General features: G+C 49.0%; 2 protein-coding genes and 1 long non-coding RNA gene across 3 annotated transcripts; 1 reads left to right on the top strand and 2 right to left on the bottom strand.

Moving 5' to 3' along the window:
* The first annotated feature begins 531 nt into the window (after positions 1-531).
* Positions 532-13,999, top strand: LOC137903980 (F-box/LRR-repeat protein 7-like). Its single transcript, XM_068748153.1, has 4 exons — positions 532-568; positions 2,792-2,881; positions 11,848-12,465; positions 13,263-13,999. Exons 1-4 carry the CDS (start codon positions 532-534, stop codon positions 13,997-13,999), a joined length of 1,482 nt encoding a protein of 493 aa, XP_068604254.1.
* Positions 14,000-15,676: 1,677 nt separating this feature from the next.
* Positions 15,677-16,501, bottom strand: LOC137903604 (uncharacterized). The gene is made up of 3 exons (XR_011105785.1): positions 16,430-16,501; positions 16,220-16,297; positions 15,677-15,716 (listed from the first exon to the last, which is right to left on the bottom strand). It is a non-coding gene; the product is annotated as an uncharacterized lncRNA (long non-coding RNA).
* Positions 16,502-19,225: 2,724 nt separating this feature from the next.
* LOC137903968 (ADP-ribosyl cyclase/cyclic ADP-ribose hydrolase 1-like) lies at positions 19,226-21,935 on the bottom strand. Its single transcript, XM_068748141.1, has 8 exons — positions 21,751-21,935; positions 21,349-21,475; positions 21,128-21,263; positions 20,356-20,438; positions 20,022-20,095; positions 19,838-19,924; positions 19,593-19,676; positions 19,226-19,515 (listed from the first exon to the last, which is right to left on the bottom strand). The coding sequence occupies exons 1-8, from the start codon at positions 21,933-21,935 to the stop codon at positions 19,458-19,460; spliced, it is 834 nt and encodes a 277-aa protein (XP_068604242.1). The 3' UTR covers positions 19,226-19,457.
* Between the last annotated feature and the right edge of the window lie 403 nt (positions 21,936-22,338).

Below are 22,338 nucleotides of genomic sequence, written 5' to 3'. Positions count from 1 at the left end.
TATAATAAAGTTTCTGCCGCAGCGCGGCGTGATCTCAACGCGTTCGCGTTCTCGACGCAAACTAATTCCATGGCGTGCGCGTTGTGACGCGTTTGAACCCTTCCCACCTCCGCGTCTCCCTCTCCTGGTCTGCGGTCTCTTTAAATCCGGATCCAGCGGACTGAGCGCTGCGCGTCCTCACCGAGCTGTCTGGCCGCTGGGATCGATGCCCAACGCGCACTCCGAGCCTGATGAAGAGCTGCCTGCCGTTCAGAGCCCTTCAACTTTCCTCAAAACTCCTCCGACCGGGTTCTCTGGCGCGCACATCTCTGGATGTTCACGTTTGGAGATCTGGATTCGAGCTCCTTTTTGTTTTTTGTGCGTAATGCCGAGGCGTCCGCTGTTCAACATCTGGATTAACTATTTGGAGCCGGGGCGAGCGGCCCGACTCAGACCTCTTCTGGCTGTCTGGCCTATCGGTCTTTCTTTTCCTCTGGAATTTAACGCACTCTCATCCAGCGAGATTTGCGCGTAGATTATGTATTCTCTAAAATGGGTGCGAACAATGGAAAGCTGTATGGAAGCGAGGGTGAGTGCTGCAACTCCGACTCTAAAAGCGCGCTTTGCTTTTTATTCTGCGCAGGATTCTAACTTGAAGCACGAAAACGCTGCTTCCGTTATCTTTGGAGTCCATTTATGCCGCAAACAAAAGCGCATGCAGCGGCTCCAAATCGTTTCCTTCGAGTGCGACTTTTACGCATTGAGAGTTCTTTTACAACTCGCGCTATTCTCCCTGTGCCCCTTTTGACTGCAGCAACTGATGTTTGCTCGGATTGAACTTCTTTCTTTCGGCTTGTTTCATTCACAAAGTTGATCACTAGAATGGAGATGCGGGCATCTGTATCTTTACAAGTTCACATGCGTTCTGCGTAAAAGATAACTGCATGTTTATAACTGTTTCTGCTGCAGCCACGTCGAATTTAAAGCGTCATATATTCTCAACAACATTGTTTGTGTTTCTTTGTTTGTCTCAAAAAGCTGCAAACAGATTTTATTGACAGATTGTGGATCAATATTTCTCACGATTCGCCATTCACAGATAATATTACAAATAAAAATAAAAAAGCCAATAAAATCCCCAAAAATTAAAACCAGCATGTAAAAGTGGACAGAGATCCGGATCTGCACATTTTCGAGGCGGGCGGTGTGTGTGTGTGTCGGGGTGGAGCCATGGCACTGCCACCCTGGGAAGGTGGTCGTCATGGTGACAGCATGGCATCCGTCTGACCCGACCTGAAGTTCAGTCGGCGTATAGGTTAGACGCTTCATCAGGTAACAGCCCATCATTTTTCTGCTGAGGGTTTTCCTGTGGTGTTCGGCCATGTGGGCCCTCAGTCTCATCTTCATAGCGGGCTGTTCCAGAGGACGCCGTTCCCTCAGCCCGTTTGACTGACCCTCCCTCCTTGGAGGGTTTGCGGACACGCCTAAAATGAGTTTCACAAGGTTCAGAGCGGCTGCGCAGCCGACTGGTCGATTTCGTCTCCGAGCGGAGCCGATTACGATCAGAATGAAAACAGTAATTTCTCTCCGGCCCAGATCATGCCAGGCGTACAGAACCAACAGCTCTATACTTTAAGGTTAATCTAATTATTTGAAATGCAGATTTGACAGCCCAAAGTGCAGATCACATCCACTCTGCTGTCAGATGTGATCAAAGTATCTTTTCCACCCAACTGGAATGTGGCTGGAATCCAGAGGGAAATGTTCCGCGAGTCCAAATCGCTATCTGACACCTTAATGACGGACGAGTTTGGTGCTTTTTTTTGACTGTTGGATCCAGACTGAGAATAATCCCGATCTTCAGTGTTGCTTCTGTCCCATCGCCTCTCCGCCTCTGCAGCAGAAATGTTTGCATAAATAACATTCCAGCGTCTCCTTTCCTGAGTCAATAACTAGCAGAGGGAAGATTTGGACCGGCTCCACCCTGGAATCCGGCGTGTGAAGGCGCATCGACGGACCCCCGGTCCTCTCTGAACCAGATCGTTATGACATAATCATTACTTGTGATTAGATTTCTGCATCTTTAAAAAAAAAAAAAACTTCCTGTCCTGGGTCGCTTCGGCGACACCGGCGGCCCCAAAGCCTGCAAGAATTCATTCCAGAGTGAATCTGGATCTGTTGGATTCAGGAATTTTTGAATTGCAGGGATGGAATTGAGGGATTTGTCTCCTCAACCTCAAATATTCAAATTTACAGCAGTAAAATCGGACAAAAGGCAGTAAATTTGACAGTGGAAAAGCTGCAATCTGAGATGACGAGCAGTGAAAATGCAAAAATATTATCTTTAGACACTTATCTGCACTCCACAAAAACAAAATGTTTCGTCTCCATGGTGTCGAACAAAAGTTGCAAGTGCAACCCAAATGTGAAATCTACCGGTAATAATGCACGAATAGGAGTATGGAAACGCACGTAGAGGCAAAGGAAGGAATCTGCTGCTGCTGTTTGAAGCGCCCTGCAGCTGGATCTTAGGACAGTTCCGTCCTCCGTCCAAATCTACAACAAACAAACAAAAAAAAAGGACAGTTGTTCAAACAAAGCTGCAGAAATCCTCCCGAACGAGCCGAAGCTAACGGCTCCTCCGTAATAGAGGAGCATAAAAGAGAGTGATGGGCTTCGTGTTTCCTTCCTGCCACATGAAACGCCTCCTCAAGGTGCCAGAAACTCCAAATCAGCAAGTCGCGGCTGCACTTTGTCATCCTTCAGTCTCTTCACGCTGCTCTTTCTGCCCCCCCCCCCCCCCCCCTTGCAGGTAAAGGGAGCTCAAGCATCTCTTCTGACATAAGTTCGAGCACCGATCACACGCCGACCAGAACGCCAAAGAATGCGGCTGCCAGCGAAGGTGAGGCATCTGGTGCTCATTAACCGCATCCCCCCCCCCCCCCCCGAGCCTTCTGGGCTGCCCTATTTTGGGAGAGGAACCTGCGTGTTCCTGGGATAACCCCCCGAAACTGTCTGAAAACACAAACGCACGGCTCCCATCAGGAACCCAGAAACCAAAAGGCGTTGCTTTGGGCTTCGTTTGAGAAGAAGAAGATGAAGAAAAAAAAAAAGAAAAAAAACGCTTTGGGCTTCTCATTGTGGAGGAATGCTGATCTAAACTGTGGTATCAGGCGCAACGTGTTGCCAGGGAGGGAGTGAAATGGCAAAAAGGGAGCTTCACCTTCTCCTCAGACACCAGAGTTAACCCCCCCCCCCCCTCCTCCCCCCTACCCTCGGCTCCTGCAATGGTTCAGAAATACTTTGCAGCTGACAGACGGCTTTTACGGCCTCCTGTCAGCGGTTGTCTCAAACACGAATCCGTCCTCTCCATTTCAAAAGCGGGGACTTTTTCTTTTATTTTGAAGGCAGCAGAACAAACTCTCTCCCGTAACTTAAAAAGCTCTGCGATTCCCAGCACCCCCCCCCCTCCCCCCTTGTCTCATAAAAACCATTTGAGCTTGTGAAAAACATTTGTGAAAGCATAAAAGATGTCAGCCCGCATTGCCTCGACCAAACGCTCGTTTCTCTCACTTATTTATTCGTGTTATGATAGACGAACAGAACACGACCCCCCATTTCCATTTGGTAAACCCTCCAGGTCACGACCTCTCGCGCGCGTTCAGGACGGCGACTGATTGCTCGTCCTCTCATCGATAGCGATCGGAGAACGTCGTCCCGCTCCAGATGTGGCCGGTTCCTCCCTTCTATTGTCATCGCCGATGTTAAACTTCGCTCCGGCGCGGCCAACGTCGTATTCCCGCGGTTCGGAGTTGCCCACGAGAAAACAAAAGCGTGTGTTTATCGCCGCCGGTCGGCACAAAGAGTTCGAGGTGCTTCTCACGCCACCAGACGGCGAGTCTGGTGGGTTTGTCGGGCGACGGGTTTATTTTAAGCGAGCTTAACCTCACTGGGAATGCTGGCTTGCTCCCATCCGTCCATTGAGGAGCTTCTGGGGGATACTTTGGGGGGGGGGGGGGGGGCAGCAGTCGCCCCCCCCCCCCGCTCTCAGAAGAACCTGAGCAGGTAGAAGGACCAGCAGCTGCTACCGAACGGGGCCGGCGGCTTGTCGGCCATTTTCCGCCTCCCGGTGTTACGGCTGGAATTGTTTTTCTTCTCAGCGCTAAGTGGGGAGTAATTGCACGGTCTGGAACCACCACAACCACAAGTAACCCCCCCCCCCCCACCCCCACCCCCCATCCTTTCTTAAAAAGGCACACACACATGCACAGCAACCTCGCAGTCGGTTTTTACGAAACGAATCGTCCTGCTTTCCCAGCATGCACTGCGAGGTTTCATTTAGGGCGGTGACTGGAATATTGGTCGATTAGCTGGCGGGAAATAAATAAAGGCCAGTAATGAGGACACGGCAGCGACAACCGACTCCAGACGGACGCGGCTGGAAGAGCAGACGATTAGCCGCAGGCGGCCTTTACGTCCTTCCTGTGGGACGGAGGCTGAGTATCTCCCAGCAGGGGTCGTGTTGTGACCCCCTTTCTGGGCCTAGATTTTGGCACCGCTGAAAATCGGGGCACCTTCGGAATGCGCCCCCCCCCCCCCCCCCCGACGTGTTCGGCCTGCGCGCGCTAACTCCGTAAGACCACGTTGATCCTCATATATCAGCTTTGGCCCGTGCCAAGTTTCAGCCGCTGATGGAAGCCAGACTCAGGAGAGGCGGCGATCACGCCGACGCCGACCTTCACCCCTCCATAAGGCACCTGGAGGGCACTGGGAAGCAGGGAATGGTGGGAACAATGAACGGCTGACTCCCTCATAGCAAAGGACCAAAGATAGAGTGATAGGGTGAAGGAGGAAAATCTTACTCTGTCCTTCCACGCCGAGAGGGGCGGCGGCAAGTTGTAAAACCGCTCACTGTTTATCAAGAGCGCTTTAAGCGCTCGATAAAGGTTGACACGCCTCTTTCTTGGGTGCGGTCGGAAGCTTAAACGCTCCTCAATGTTCTGCATGAACAGGTTAAGGCACATCGGTCTTTTGCTTTTCCGTCTGCGACCCACAACCGCAAGCTTTTAAACGCAGCAGCGGTTAGCATTTAGCTCAACGGTATCAAACAAGAAAAGTGTTTGGGGAAAGGTCACAGCGGATGGGCGTCGACGGTCAGGTGACGAGGAAGGTAAAGGGGTGTTTCCACGTTCTCTTTGGGGTTTTTTTTTACTTTATGCTAAAAGCTTTAGCACGCATGTGCGGCGAGTCGTCGGTTTACGACCGATGTGACTCACGACTGTTCGATCGTCTGTTGTTTTTTAAATTTACGGTAATAATAATGTATGATTCAGTTTAATGTGAAAATCTCAATCAAGTGTAAAACCTTTATTGTGAAACGCAACATTCGCTCGTGTTTCCCCGCGTTTCACTGTTTGCCGTCGGCCGCGCTAAACGTGCAGGAAGCTGGCGTTTGGGTGCTCCGTCGCCGTGGAGACGTTCTCGCTGCGAGTCGTTGTCCTCCACTGGCCCACTGAGCGTAGTTCTCATCATTCGTCAGCAGTCGTTACCGCAGCGCGTATTTTAAGCCAAACCGCAAGTCGGTGTGACGAATTTATCTTCTGAAAGACATGAAACTCAATGCTGCGTTTGTTCTGCAGCTGCGACGGAAGTTCGTGCACAGACAGAGATCTTTGTCGAGAGAAGAAGAATCGGGGGGGGGGGGTTAGTTTGTGGATTGTTCTCTCCTTTTTTATTGGCCCGTAGAGGTTTTGAGAAATGAGAAATATCCTTCTAGTGCTCGTTGGAAATCGTCTGTGCAGAGACGAACCGGCGAGGCGGAGAAAGCTGAAGCTATTCTCCTCAGGTTTTCTCCATCAGCTGTCCTCGTTCCTCCTCCTCCTCCTCCTCCTCCTCCTCCTCCTCCTCCTTCCATTCTGCCGCTCCTGGAGCCAGGAAATCTCAGAGAGAGAGAGAGGGCCGAGAACAAGTGAAGAACGAGGAGGAGGAGGAGGCGAGCTCCATCTCATAACTCTTCCGGGCCGACCGCTCCGTCTTCTGATTCAGCGATTCGCCGAGGAAGCGCCGACCTTGCGGGGGTCACAGTTTTGGGTTCGACTACCGGAGCTCCATGTTTGACAGCGGTTGGGACAGAAGCCACCTGGCGGCTTCCTGGAAGCTTTTTGCCAATGATCAATGTTTTTACTGATGCACCTGGGCCGTTTTATGTGGTCACATGACCACGACTTCCTCTCCCTTCTTCTTCTGTGGTTTGTTTCATTGCGGGGAGGGAAATCTTTCCTGAATCAGTCCAAACTTTAGACATCCGAGTCAAATCGGGTTTACGGTTACGTCGACGCCCCGACTCGAAGGAAAACGAAAAGCGCCAAAGTTTGACGTCACCTTTTGGTGGATGGAGCAACCGTTTACTTTGGATGTCAGACCTTCTGCCGTCTGGCTCCGGTTCCAGCTGCGGCCTGATCCGGGAACATCACATTTGTCCGGGCCTTGATAGCAATGGCAGACGCCGGGCTTTTCAACAGCTTTTACAAAGAGCGCCCCCAAAACAAAAGATTTCTGCACGGCGGCGCCCAAACGAGTCGTCCTATTGGTGCAGGAGAGGATGCAAATAAATGAGGCATCATCACGCATCCAGGCCGGTTGCTTCAGCTTTGCACACAGACTGTATTTGCCTGCAGGCTTTTTCTCGGTCATCGTCTGCATCACGTTGATTCTTTGGCGTGCTGTACGGATCGCTTAAGCCACGCCCGTGTTGCACAAGAGGGTGTGTTCCGCAGGGAGAACGAAGTCAGTGCGTGCTGTCTATGTCGCACGGGCTTCCACCACACTCTGGAGAAGCAAGCCACCTGCTGGGAAGAGAGGCGAGGCGTGTTTGTGGCACGTTTCTAGACCTTTTCTCTGTATTTTCCGCTCACTTTTTCTCGATAAAATAACATCTTGCTGGAGTTAGAGCAGCCCCCCCCCCCCCTCGTCAGGAGTTTATAACCACAAACGTTCCAGCACTTCCCTTGTTCTGTTTCTTTAACCACATGAGATCACTACATTTGCTCCTCATCATAACCGGATCAGCCGTTTTTCTTTTCCATTCCCGTCAGATGTGCGGTCGCGGGTGCCGCGTGACAGCCCAAGCTACCCTCCTCGCTCATTTAACGTGACCGTCACTCCACGTCCTGAGCCCCCCCCCCCCCCCCCCTCTCTCTCTCTCTCGCACCCCCAGTGCCAAAGAGTATCAGTTGTGCAGAAAGGCCTTTTGCAAACATGACTCACGCAGCCGCCGTTCCATCCTTAACGTCCTTAATCTGCTATCCTCCTCAGCGTGGAGACGTTTGTGCCTTTTGAACTGAAAGCGGGGCTTTAAAAGAGGCGCAAAACCCCCTCGAGGGGAGAAGTCATGTCATGCCTGTGGGGGGGGGGGGGGGGCGTTATAGTTCTTGGCACATTCGTGGTTGAATCTGTTGCTGCGGGAGCTTCTCCAGTGTGAAAATAGTCACCAAGTGTTGGAGTCGTGGGGGTTGTGCGGCGCTACGGAGTCTGTTTCCTGTCCGGGCGTGGATATTTTTGGGCCCCATTGTCTTTCAGGTCGTTCCAGTGACGTAAGGCCTTCCTGTAGGCGAAGGCTTTACTGATAGCCCGGCCGCCACACGGCACGGTGAAATCAACTTCAGTGGAACCTCCGACAGAACCTTTTCTGTTCGTTCTTTGCGAATCTGCCTTTTACTAAAACCTCAAATCCTGATTCTTCCCTGGCTTATGAATAGAAGGACGACCGTTCCGTCAGATGCGGAACGTCACACTGTTAATTGGGGGGGGGGGGGGGGGGGCTCATGGCATTCAGATAATGGATCGGTCTGTTCTGCCAGATGCAGCAGGGATAATCCCGCTCGGTCCAGACAGAGTCTTAGCAGAGCTTCACGGCACTGTAAGAGCCTGAAAAAAGAATCCCTCGAGCTTTAGTTTACGGCCCGACTGCGTGGAAGCCTGGCTTGACCCTCCGGGTGCACTTGTCTCCGTCTCTGGTAAAGTCTGCAGGTTCTTCTGCCAATTTATCTTCCCTCTTTCCTTTTCCTCTTGCGCCCTATTTTCTCTTCGAGGCCCTTTATTGCTGAAATCTGTTTTTTGTGCGATGAACAAAGTTCATCAGGTCTTTGCCATTTAAGGCGACGTCGCTCCGAACTTGCCGCCGCGCCTCTGAATCCAACGAGCGTCTTGTCCTTTTGTCCTTTTGATTCGCCGCCAATCGATTTGCATGAAACTTTGGGTTTCAAGGCACGATCCAGATGTGTCTCACGTGGAAGGCTAAATGGGATCCTGCTGTGCACCGGCATAGATTTGGGTATTAGTGGCAAATCATTTAAGCCAAGTATGCCTCTCTTGCGGCTAAATGCACATTCACAATGCATGACTTTGGGTTTTGGTTGCTCTTTGTCGAGGGTAGAGGCCAGATGTTCCACTGTTTAGCCTTTGATTTCTCCACCACCACCTCTACTCACGCTGCCTTCAAAAGCAGTTCAACAGCTGCACGGTATTTGTTCTGTTAATGATACAGCGCCATAAAACACGACACCCCCTGGCCGACTTATCGTGGACTTTCATGAAAGTCACATCTTTAGGACTCTTCAACTCCGTTGGGCGAAGCGCGAAGTTTCATTCTTTCATTTTGGGGCAGTCCCGACTCACAGGATGCTGAGTGTAGTTGAAAGACCCTGAAAAGAGTGTCGCTTTAAACACCAAATGAAGTGTTGGTGAATATCGCCATGGTTTTGCTTGTGGGTCCGGCTGAGGCTCAGGTGGAGAAGGGTGATCTCAAACCCTGGCCGTCTAAAGGTTAAAAGGAAAGGTCCTCGAGTGAGATTCTGAACCCCCGAATCTGGACAATCAGGGATAGGAAAACACTTTTTGGTGTAAAACCTGTTCCAAGATCCTTTGAGGATGGAAAAAAAAATCCACTATGGCAACCAACCGTGCATCCAGACGAGCCGAAGGATCTTTCTTTCCATTGCGAGTTAGTCTTTAATGTTTTCAGAAAGTTGCTGTGTGTGAGTCCAGATTGAAACTTTCTCCAGTGTGATAATTCACTTTCTGCACCAGATTTGCATTCGAGCATATTCGTGTAATTCATATCTCTGTCAGGTCCATCTTTTTGTTTTTGATGTCTTGCCTCCTGAGCGCTTTATTTTGGCAGTCTGTGGATCTGGCTTTGAAAACATGTTTATCTCGTGATAGATTAGTCAGATTGGCGCATCTAATTGTCCTTGAAAACCGTATTGTCTGCGATGGGAAAGTTCTCACTATGTGTCCAGCAGCAAGGGTTAATGATGATTGGATAATCTGAGTTTGATTATACCTGGATGACCTTCCAAAGCCCCGGGCGCTACCCAACATCCACAAAGCAGCGTGGAAGGCTATATTCTTTTAACTTCTCCAACCATCTGTGCTGAGAGGAGAAGGGGGGGGGGGGGGTAGTCTAATTAGCACCATGTTGCTGTTGGCGCGCTCTTCTGGTCAGCGACACGTCTAATTGTGCAATTTTTGGAATCCGCTTCTTAGTCAGCGGGAGTTGATTTTGTCTCCGGCATGCAGAATCCATCACATAAAAAAAAAAAAAAAGCCTCATCCATCAAAACTAATGAGTCACGAAATGCATCTCAGACACGGCTGCAAATGGATCTGTGGAAAATCTGACCTTTTCCTGGATATTGGGAGCTTTATAGTCTTTTTTTTTTCTGTCTATGTCATGAGACCAGTGCCAGAACCGGACCGAGAGTGGAGCCAGCAACCCTGATTAAGCAGCTGCATGATCCCGTACATGTGTCCTGGATAGATTCGTATGGTCTTGGTGCAGCAGAGAAATCATTCTGCGAGGCTGCAGCATCCTTATCATAGCGTACGTCCCACTGAACTCCAAAGACCTCAGCCCCGACCGACTCCTACTTATACAGCAGCTAGCAGCTAATTCTGCAGCTACAACAGCAGCTAGCAGCTAATTCTGCAACTACAACAGCTGCTAATTCTGCAGCTACAACAGCAGCTAGCAGCTAATTCCGCAGCTACAACAGCAGCTAGCAGCTAATTCCGCAGCTACAACAGCAGCTATGAAGGAAGTCGCAGGCACGGTTTTGTTTCAGCACAAAGAACGCTTCCACGCTAACCTAGCTAGCTCGCTAAGTTAGCTTAGAACCTGTTAGGGCTTTTCTAAGCCCTCTTCCGGTTCTTTGTTCTCCTTCGTGGTTGCGTAGTCAACGAGGAGAATGTGGGTAAAGTTTAGGGATTTATACAAACAGCAGATCAGTTACATGTTTGTTCGGAGATCAGCGCTGAGATTCAAACACGCTTCTCGTGGCTGCTTCATGCTCAAATGGAGGCACTTCCTGTTTCGTCAGCTTTTCAGTCCGTCCCTTGAAGGTGGGGCTTCGCCCCGGCCAATCGTACACCTCTGTTTTTCAGTGTCATGTGACGTCACTAACGAGACGTTCATGAAAATCAGTGATAGCAATACCAAAATAAATGTGGTGCCTTCCTCGCGTAGTGTCGGCGTGGAATTGTGTCGTGGAATTCCCTACAGACCCTCCCCGATGAGCCGTTAATAGCAGTAGCACGAAAAAGCAACGGCACTAACGTGTCCCATTTCAGATGCTTAACATGGGGGCTGATATTCAAGCGTCAGATTAAGTATGTTTTTATCATTAATTGTATTTTTTTACAAAAAACAAAAAACAAATCAAAGGAACCATCGCTGGGAATAAAGTGATTTCCGGTTGTTTTCGTAGCTCAGCGTTGCTCAGCGTGCGGCTCCAGGCATGTTGGATATTAACTCGGGAATCCAGCAATATTTGCTGCGTACCTGAATAAACAGAGCCCCCCCCCCCACACACACACACACACACAGCATTATCGTCATGCCATATTTGGACAGGTGTGCGAAACTTGAAATAGACGGTGTATATTACGACTTCGGAAAATAATAAAATCCTTTTGTACGAAGCTAAAGATAACAATTCAACTCAAGTCAGACGACCTAAAAGGAAATACTTGTATTTAATGTTAAGCTAATCGCAGGCCGACCACCCGGAGCAACGATGCACCAAACCCCCCCCCCCCCCTCAAAAAGAAGCCATGAGTATCCCAGAACGAATAAGGCCCAGCGACTTCCTGCAAACGCGTGTTGTGTTGCTCCGAAACTTGATGCGCGTGAGAAATTTAAAGTACACCAGGGTGTTTTTTTAAAGTAGCTGTGAATTCGTGGCCACGTTCCCACGGCGGCCGCTCTGCGGATGTCATCAAGGGGTGGGCCGAGCCGAGGTCTGGGATACAGATCTGCGGGACAGTCGTGAGGACCGGCGTCGCCGTCCAGCTTCCTTTTCCCCTCACAAGAAAACATTTGTCAGGAGGATGGCGACATATGCTGCCCCAAAGCAGCTGACAGGCGTTCCTGAATGATCCAGGAATCACCGCCTGCAACGTGCACGACCAGGAAGAGAAACGTGGGGGTCCAGAAATGAGTGAACGGCTTTTTCCTGAAACGTGTTGGAAGCTGGTCGCGTGGAAGGAACCGTCCCTTGAGGGCTGGATCCGGATAAAGGGACGGATCCATGGTTTTCCTTCACTCCCGTTATCATTGCTGGAGCGCAGACGGCGCACGTCTCGCTGGAATACGGGGATCGGGGGTTTGATGTAATTAAAAGTTGGGCCTTGGCTGAAGCTTAGGTTCGGTAGCTGCGGTTCTTGTAGTTGTTGTCGTGTTTACCACATTTTTAACACTAATTTTCACCAACATTGACACGGTACTTCGCCTCAAGTCCCCAGAAAGGTTTCCTTGGAAAGTGGTGCATCTAAAACTGATGCGCCTCTAATTTAATCTCCCCCCCCCAGGTCTAGACTCCAGCACACGGACCCTGAGCACCCCCAGCCCTGGTCTTATCCTGCCATCCAAGTCCTCGTCCCTCTCCTCACCTGCCCTCTCCAGCAACGGCCATGAGACCAACTCCTCCTCCTCTTCCTCGGCCCCTGGCGAGACCGTCGCCGTGGTCCACCCTCAGCCCGGCACCCACGCGCGCTCTCGCCAGTCGAAAGGCCACCACCACGCCCCCGTCGACCTCCTCCCCGACCACGCCCTTCTGCAGATCTTCGCCCACCTCCCCACCAATCAGCTGTGCCGCTGCGCCCGCGTGTGCCGCCGCTGGCACAACCTGGCGTGGGACCCGAGGCTTTGGGGCACCGTCCGGCTGACGGGAGAGCTGCTCCACGCGGACCGCGCCATCAGGGTCTTGACCCACCGGCTGTGCCAGGACACGCCCAACGTGTGCCTGACCCTGGAGACGGTGACGGCCAATGGCTGCAAACGGCTCACCGATCGGGGGCTGCACGTGGTGGCGCAGTGCTGCCCGGAGTTACGCCGCCTGGAGGTCGCCGGCTGCTATAACATCTCTAACGATGCGGTGTTTGAGGTGGTGTCCCGTTGCCCCAACCTGGAACACCTGAATCTCTCAGGTAAGGGAATCTGACTTTGATGAGCGGCTAGCGCTTTGCCGCTGCCCCGCATTCCCACATCTGGGACTTTAGCTCCTCCTCAGTCGTTCCTACTGGAGCTGGTAAAACCATTAGGACTGCAGGAGAGGCTCTGCCAACCTTAAGCTCCCATGTGGGAGAAGAAAGGCTTTCTCCAACTGGAAGCAGAACTTTACCTCACCGCGGGTATGAAGAGCGGTCTGCTGCTTTTATTAAGGAGTGGTGGATGGAGCAACGTCTGCTCCCTAAGCACCAGGAACTAAAAAAAAAAAAAAAATACAAAAATTGCCTTCAAGAAACCGGTGGATTAATAAAATAAGGTCTTTTTTTTTTTTTACTGTTTAAATCTGTGAAAGATTGGCTTTCCGTGGAGCTGTTTGCAGCTTTGCATGATTTAATCAGCAGGTTTCTCTCTGGCGCCCTCCAGTGGCTCAGCTCTGCCGTCAGCCCTTTCATTGTAATGGCAAATTAGAATTTTCAAATCGCACCGTCCATATTCTGTGAAATCAGGTTTTAACGCTCTGAATCAGATCTATTTTTGAAATGAAGCAAACACAAAGCCTCTCTCTCTCTCTCTCTCTCTCTCTCTCTCTCTCTCTCTCTCTCTCTTTTTTCCTCAAAAGCTTCAGAGCTTTTCAAGTTTATTTCATTTTCTAGAAACTCTTCTTACAGCTGTTGCTCAAAAAACATCCTTCACAGAGCCCCTGCCGTTTCAGCACTGTTAACCCTTTAGCTCTGGGTTGATGACCTCTCTACTCTCCCCCCCCCCCCCCCTTCAGGCTGCTCCAAGGTGACCTGCATCAGCCTCACCCAAGAGGCCTCCCTCCAGCTGGCCCCCCTGCACGGCCAGCAGATTTCCATCCACTACCTGGACATGACTGATTGTTTCTCCCTGGAGGACGAGGGCCTGCGGACCATCGCCTCCCACTGCCCCCGCCTGACGCACCTGTACCTGCGCCGCTGCGCCAGGCTGACGGACGAGGCCCTGCATCACCTGGCGCTCCACTGCCCCTCGGTGAAGGAGCTCAGCCTCAGCGACTGCCGTTTGATCGGCGACTTCGGCCTGCGTGAGGTCGCCCGGCTGGAGGGCTGCCTGCGCTACCTGAGCGTGGCCCACTGCGCCCGCATCACCGACGTGGGCATGCGCTACGTGGCGCGCTACTCCCCGAGACTGCGCTACCTAAATGCCCGGGGTTGCGAGGGCCTGACGGACCACGGGCTGAGCCACTTGGCCCGGAGCTGCCCCAAACTCAAGTCCCTGGACGTGGGCAAGTGCCCGCTGGTGTCGGACGGCGGGCTGGAGCAGCTGGCCATGTACTGCCAGGGCTTGAGGAGAGTCAGCCTCAGAGCCTGCGAGAGCGTCACGGGCAAGGGCCTCAAGGCCCTGGGGGCCAACTGCTGCGAGCTGCAGCTGCTCAACGTGCAGGACTGCGAGGTGTCGCCGGAGGCCCTGCGGTTCGTCCGGCGCCACTGCCGCCGCTGCGTCATCGAGCACACGAACCCCGGGTTCTACTGAGTGGGGGCAGGAGGGGGGCGGGTTCTCTGACAGGAGGAAGAGATCCCTGCAAAGGCCGGATGTGTCGCGACTGGTCAAAGAACTGTTGTGCAATACTGACCGGAGTTTTTGCCTCTTTACGTCCCCTTTGAAACGACTTCCATGGAATGTATTTAACATATTTATCTGTCAAAAAAAAAAAAAAAAAAGGCAGAAAAGTGTTTCCTATGCTTGTTTTCAGAATCACAACGTAACGACGCTCGGTGCAGCCCGGTAACGTTTATTATCTAAAAGGTTCTGCACATTCAGGCCCTGAATCCGTTACCATTCGTTACCGCACCTATTTATGAACGGCTCTATTAACGTGGCGACGCAGCAGCTGAGGCAGAACTAATCGCTCTGCGTTTTGCGCTCTGCGCTTTGCACCAGCGCGCCGACCGCCGCTCCCGCTGCGCTGTCGTCTTCTCGTTCAACCACTTGCTGTAAATGAATGTTTTAGCCCAGACGGATCTTTTTCTTTTAACCGCCGAACAGAAACAAAACTGTTGTGGGATCAGTGTTGAAATAAACAAGAACAAATTGCTGCTACAATAAAGTTCTATGAGTGTAAATAAAAAAAAATAACCCTGCATGATTATGAGAGACCTGAGGTGTGTGTCTGTGTGTGTGTGTGTGTGTGGGTGTGTGTGGGTGTGTTCCGAAGGTGCCTCGGCCTGATTCGTGTTTTCCTAATTGCTTATTGGGGTTTATTTTTCCTTGACATTTTATTTGCCAGTCATTTATTCAAGAGACTTTCTTTGCATTGGTAAACAGTAAACACAAACAAGTTTGAACAAAAAGGCTCAACAAATTATTTCAAATATTATTTATATTCAGTGAATATACTACATTGTATATATGTACTTTTTTTTTTTTTTTTTACTACAACCATTAATATTTGAGGTCTGACACAGCTGTCCCAATATGACTTCCATTTTTCTTTTATCCCGTTGGAAGTTGTGCGTCTCTTCACACAATCAAGTCACACCGCAAAGTGCCGACGTGTCATTACAGAACGACAGCAGCCGACGAACTGGATACAACGGTCTTGTTCAATGGGAAAATAATTGACCCCCCCCCCCGCCCCCGAGGATGGGGAGGAGACGCTGCGGCTCACATTGCACGCAAACATTCTATTTCACCTTTGGCTGTTTTTCATGTGGGAAGTTTTTAAACTAGACATTCTGGTTTCGTTTCCCAGGCTGTTAAAGGCGGCTGTGTTTTTGCGTGTTCTGTTCTCCCACAAAGTTCGCACAATTGGCCCAGAAACACGGCGAGCGGGTTGGCCGCATGCAGCTGAGCGCTCGCTGCGTTTGTGGCTCCGCCCAACAAACGAGACAAGTCCCGCCTTGTTAACTACGACGTCTCCGAGTCTCCTGTAAAGTGCAACGTGCTTATTAGATAAAATGGCGAGGAGGTCATGTCGTGTTTCACATTTTGCTTGATTGAGGCAGGTGCGTTCAAGCTAGGGGCGTGGTCACCTGGAAAAAGAAAGACGCCATGTTACGGACTCAATGCCTTCAGTGAAACTTTACAGCAGAGCTCTTGATAAGCTCTACGTGGTGTATCGTACCTGATATTTGAGGACACGTAGCTCACTATGAGCTCTTCTCAAACTCCTCTCCAGTCCCAGACACTTGTCCTTTAGCGTCTCCCTGTCCCTCCTCTCCTTCAGGAAGTCCTCCTTGTAGACTTCTGCCTAAAAACGGGCGACAAGGAAAGATGGCCAGGATAGAAACAGGAGTTTGGGTTAGCGTGCTAAAAGGAATGGCTTCTCTTTTTGAGCCTTTGTGCTAAAACTGAAGTGGCCAGTTAGCTTAGCACAAAGACTGTGTCTGTGTGCCAAAGAAAATTAAAAATACATAAAAGTCCACCTAATAAAACCTCTAAAGTTCACTGATTGTTAGGTTTGCACAGTATTTGTTTAAGCTTTAAAAAAAATAAAGAACATAAAGACGATTATGGCCGATATTTACGCTGAGCTAAGCTAAGCTAAGCTAAGCTAAACTAACCCCCTCCTGCCTGCGCTCTTCCGAAAAAGGCACACATGGTTTTCACATAATTCTTGAAGCTTCACATGAAATGGAGAGGAGGATGTAAAAATGCCCGTGCATGATGATATCTGTGCGGCGTTTGTACGTTCTCTCTGTGTCCGCCTGGGTTTTCACCGGGCTGTTTGTCTCGGCGACGGAGGAGGCTCACCTGTTGCTTCCAGACACCGTGCAGCGTTTCACCGCTGGCGTCCAGCGGTCGAGTGTTCAGGAGGGCCTCCTCCAGAGCCTGCACAAAGGTATCAATGTGATCCCGCTGGAGTCGGAGGGAATAAACCCTCAAGACTTCCAGAATCCTGATGATGCTATGAAACTTGTTTTCTGCCCTGGACGCTAAGCAAACGCTCCGGTTCTGACCCACCTTGTTCAGCCGTTTGATCTCCTGGCGCTGATGCTGCCACCCTCGGGTTAAAGTACGATTTTCCGCTCGAAGATCTTCCACTTCTTTCTCTGCTTTTAGCAACTCGGAGCTCAAATCGGCATCTCCAGGCTGCGTGTGAAAGGAATGGCTTCTCCTCAGTCACATTTTACAGCTGGACTTTAATCACGGCTCCATTTATTTACCTCGGCGCCGTCTTTACGTCGGACATTCCTGTCCGATGTCGCCTCATTTCCTCCTTCTTCGCAGGTCTTTTCTTCCAAGTGACGGCGGTCGTGTCCGAGTAATGCTTTTAAACTTTTTACCTGGTCACGAGATAGAGAAAAGGAGGTGAGGCGGAAAGTACCGAGATAACATCTACAAGCCGCGTAATGGGAAGCAGTCCTCGCGTTCTCACCTTCTCCGTGAAGGACTGTCGCATGGTTCGATACTCTTTGGCCCATTTCTCATTAACATAGAGAAGCTGAGTAGAAACGGAAAGAACGTTTGGCGACTGGTTCCCTGTCTCCTGGGATGAAAATGACTCGGCGCTGAAATGTATACTCACCTCTTGCCTTTGTTCCTCCAAGGTGAGTATACGAGCTTTCAGAATTACATCACTGCCGGCAGCTGACGCTTCTGACTGAGGTGGAGAAAAAAAAAAAAAAAAGGAGGAAGTATTCAAACACTTATGCAATACGGCCATAATTCACTGACTTCCTTTTACACATTTCTGGAGTTTCTTTTTTAGGAGTCTTTCCAGTAATGCAGAGAACTCGATCATTTCCGTGCAGTCAGGAAACCGGAGGGTGTCAGCGTGGGATTGGATATACAGTCGAATGTATATTCCAGCGTTGCGTCTGTGAGCTTTACCTGATCGTCGGGATGATAAACCGCAGCTGTAGGACGCCTTCCTCCGACGGGCCGGCACGGCTCGCAAAACTCCCTCCTGAAAACATTCAATTACAAGACCAAAAATGAATGTTTGGTACTAGTCATCGTTTTTCCCCGACAGTAACAAGCCCCTGAGTTCAGGGAAATCGTACTGACACGCTGTCCATATCTGGCAGTGATGGATACAGTCTGTAGGTCAGTTTCCTGTCTGTGGGGACCGTTTCACTGGTCTGTGATTTCGCCGCAGGATGCCGGTCCATTGACTTCTCAGGTAGGGACTGTCAAAAACACAGAGGAGAACATTTATTTGTAATACTTTTAATTAATTAATGTATTTATTTTTGCTATCATTGACAGATTACGCCCCCTTTGGAAATATATTTCAATCTGGTGGATACAGATTTTATATGGATACTCAAGAGAAATGGCACATATGCCTGTCTTTTCTTCTTCTTCAAGATTCCCTGAGAAATGAAAGATAAACTAATCTCAAAATGTTAAATTCTGAGACAATTTGATTTATCTGGGATCTACACTACAATTGAATTAGGTCCAACCAAGCTTCATGGAAATTGGTTCGGTAGTTTTTGTGTAATTACGCATACAAAGCAACAAACAAATCGGCATGAGTGGAAAACATAGCAATTATTAATTCATTTAAAAATTAAAATTATTTAAAAAGTGGCAATTTCCTTGAAAAAAAGCATCATAAACAAAGATATTTAGAAAGAAAATACTAATTATAACATTGTTATATGTCTCCAGTGCCAGTATATAATACAGATATTATCATAATTAAATTTTTATAGTACTGAACCATAAAAATCGAAGTTTACAAGGTAACGAAGGATAGCTGTTAATCAATCAAATGTTAGTCAATCAAAAATAAGTTTCTGTCGAACAAGGAAAAAATAAACTCTTGAAACCCACCCTAGTTTTGTTGCCTTTTCTTGCCGCAGCCGCCAACAAAGCCGGGATTTGAAGTCCTCTCTCGCTCCTCTGGCCAGTTATACTGAGGATCCCGGATGATGCGGAAAACCCGCTGTTGTCCAATCACCTGCCGGGATTCCCTCTCCCGTGCCTTCGCAGCCGCGAGCGCGTGCGGTGCCGGAACAGGAAGTTGAACGCTGCCGTCGATGACGAAGGAAAAACAACATTTTAAATATTCCGTCATTCAATTACTGTCAGTTATATACAGTTTTATGGTCGATTAAAAAAAAAAGGTCAAAGTTAAAATTGGGTTAAATAAATAAATAAAACGAATTAAAAGTAGAAAAGCAGTCAGAGAGCGCAGACCTCCGCCAAGCAGCTCATTCCCCTTGTAATTGGATTACACCGTCCACATAGTGATCCGGATCGACGTTGTTTTTGTTTTCTTTACACACCAACCGTGAAAATTAAAAGTGAATCAGAGTTGATTTTTTTATGTGAGCATAATGACAATAAAGAATCTTGAATGTGTGTTTTTAACAGATTTTAGAATATTTCATTCAGACTATCCGGAACTTTTTGAGTTATCTTGCTAACAGACAGTCAGACAAACCAACGCCGGGGATTTTATTTTGGGGGGTTAATTCTTTTTTTATGTAAACTTATATTACTCAATGCTTCCCTTATTTCTTTGCATACATGAACCCTTGGGGTGACGTCTTCTTTGGGAATCTCCTCAGAAAACAAAACCAATCTGATATCTCGAAAATGTTTCCTTTGTTGGCGGCAGCATTTTTCCGTCTTACAGGAAAAACAGGTCAATTCGGCTAAAAGAGTGGACGAAAAAGGAAACCTTTGTTGTGGTTTTATTCTCTGTGAATATTGACATATTTCTTTCTTTTTCTGAAAATATATTTGACACTCGCAGTTATTTTAAGATTTTATTTCAATAACAATTGACACAAATTCGCCAGTGAGAGTTAAAACATGATTTTAATAAGATGCTTCTCTGAACCTCGTCGCTACAAAATCTAAAAACTTGCGTGGTCATAATTTTAAATCAATAAAAGACAAAGACAAACTGGCCGACGGCTACAAAATCGATTATCGGCATCGTTCTGTACAGCTTTTCACTGACAAGATATTCAACTTGCATGTGAAGAAACTCTAGAAAAAGTGTTCCAGCGTCCGGTCTTATATCGGATGTTCACCAACAGGCTCCACAGGGTCTCCCCGGGTTCGAGCGGCACTCCTGGAGCTGCGCCCTGCAGACGCAGAAACACAGACGTGTACTCTGTACGGTGATATATTGTGTCTATACACATACGATATGTACACTTACTCGGCCACTTCCTCGCAGCTGTATTTAATGCCTTTATCCAGCTCTTTCTGTAAATCCTTTAAAGATGCATTTGAACAGTTTGCACTGAAGAGAACGGAGACAATAGATCAGCGTTCCGGTACGCCTCACGGATCATTCGCAGTGATCGGCGGTAAGGCCATCGTGTTTAGGTGGAAGTCAGCGAATGTTCGCCCTCGCCCTTCACCTGTCAGTCTTTTTCACGTTTGTCATTGTGAAAGTCTTACACAAAGTTCTCCCGCGTGACCAGAGCAACGCGTAGACTCCTAACCCTGGTGGAGTTCAACCGCTGAACCTCGATGCTCCCGAAAACACTGACCATGAAAAGAAAAAGGAGGATCATTCAGAGGTGGGGAACAGCCGGTGAGAGGATCGGTAATGCGTTCCGTCAGCGAAATCCGGCCACCTCACCTCTGAGCGCTGAACGGAGCCGCGAAGGAGCCGTTCAGCATCACGGTGACGTCGCCGCAGGCGACGTCTGCGAACTGCAGACGGGAAGACGGAGGCGTTAACAGACGCGATGAGGAACCGCTTCAGCCTTTAAGAGGCTCCGCCCCAACTCGTTTAAGGCGTGCTGCTCCGGACGCAACATCAACGAGGTGAAATGTATCGTTACTGAGGCTTCGTTTTATTGATTTCATTCCTGAATCGCCCAACAAACAGGGCTGATATGCACGTGTGGCTCAGGACGGCGCCCCCCGGAGGCCAGACACAAAGCCTGAATGAATCTCATTGTTAAACTCACAGCAGCCGAGGCTCGGTTCCAAAACGAGCGCACGGTGTTGTTCTGGCAGTCCGTCCATCCTGGACAACCGGTGGTGAACGTTTCTGGGACAACACAGACACGTTGTGTACTTCTTAAAATATACTGTGATGCCCACCAAAATATGCAAGTATATGGATGAATACTAACTTCTAAATAGAGTAGCATGCCCCCCCCCCCCCAAGGAACTAACACGACTGTTTCAATAGATTATAAAGGGTGCTCTCGGTCTCACAAATAACACAGCTGACATTTCCTTTTCAATTCGCACGCAACTTTGTGGTATTTTTCCCTGCTGGGCATGAAAGGTGACAATCAAGCGTGTCTGAAGACGTTGCTACACGTTAAAGTAACACCTTTAAATGTCATGTTTAATGACAGCTGTCGCAGCTTTTGCTATTTCAATCCGTCTCGCTGCGTTTTCCCACGCAGGATAATGTAAACGTACCGAACCGGATCTAGTTTACAGATAACCCTAACCCTGGATCTATTTTACAGATAAACCTAACCCTAACTGGATCTATTTTACAGATAAACCTAACCCTAACCGGATCTAGTTTACAGATAACCCTAACCCTAACTGGATCTATTTTACAGATAAACCTAACCCTAACTGGATCTATTTTACAGATAAACCTAACCCTAACTGGATCTATTTTACAGATAACCCTAACCCTAACCGGATCTATTTTACAGATAACCCTAACCCTAACTGGATCTATTTTACAGATAACCCTAGCCGGATCTAGTTTACCTGCGCTCCCCTCCTTTCCACACCAGGTCAGACCGTCCAACACAAACCCCATCAGAGTGTGTTCCGCTGTGATGAAACAATCTCCGGCGCCAGTGAAGTCGTGGACCACGTCCTTCGTTCCGCTCCAGAACATCAGCTAAAGCGTGAATATTTCACATGTTAAATGTCTCAGACTGACGTCCGAGCGGCGCGTACACAAAGTCTTATGATGTGAACTTTACTCTGTTGCACGCCGGTACGAGGGGAGCTGCGGCGACGAAAGGCTCGTAAGCCTCCATGGGAACCCGACAAGGGTCCTTCCCAACGTAGGCTTGTTCAAAGGCCTCCCAGACCTTCTGACAGTCATATCTGCTAAATAAAGAACAGAACAGGATATTTAGAACAAAGACAAATATCATCCTTTGAATGGGTGGAGCTTAATGCAATATAACTCGTGATTTTTAGATGCATTTTCATGGTGTAAAAAAATTACAGTTCATATTATAGTAGAAACATTTTTCCCATTAAGTATTTTATTTATTTAGTCTTATGCCGTATTGTGATCGCTTTATATGGAAATGTTCACCGTATTTGCTCAAGACTATTGACACACAAATGTATGTAAATATATAAGAATAGCTTACCCTTTGAAGCTCTCGCACCGAGAAGTAAAGGTTTGCTTAAAGTGCCCAGCGTCGTGACGCAGCGTCAATCCCGACACAACGGCGACGATGATGATGAGGAGGAGGAGGAGGACACACATCAAAGATAAAATGAAGCAGCGTCTCCTCCGCCTCTTGTCCGGAGGACCGTGCGCCCCATTATCCATTTAAAATATTTCCAATAAGCGGATAAAACCTCCCGCTGGGGCTAGCTGTCAGGTAGCTGCTTGTTGGGCTAGCTGTCAGGTAGCTGCTTGTTGTAGCTGAAGAAGAGCCGCACGCGCTCCCAGTATTTATTTCTGGGCTCGCGCTCACCGCAAGGTATTGGATGCTCCAATCAGGAACGTTTGTCTATCGCGATGGCAACGCCCACACCCTGCAGGGGGGGGACCTAATAGTAAATATTATCACCAAAATAAAAGCATCGGTTCTGTTCAAATCTTATTGCGCGGGGTTGCAGTGACGCGATATGACCACAAGGTGCGCCCTTTGTGGTTGAGGATGGACTGTTTCACGCGGCGTGCGTGGTCTTTCCACCGAGTTTTCTAAAATACAAGCATTATATATCGT

The sequence above is a fragment of the Brachionichthys hirsutus genome, chromosome 14 (assembly GCF_040956055.1).
Source record: "Brachionichthys hirsutus isolate HB-005 chromosome 14, CSIRO-AGI_Bhir_v1, whole genome shotgun sequence".
NCBI lineage: Eukaryota > Metazoa > Chordata > Actinopteri > Lophiiformes > Brachionichthyidae > Brachionichthys > Brachionichthys hirsutus.
This window is presented reverse-complemented; position numbering and strand designations above follow the sequence as displayed.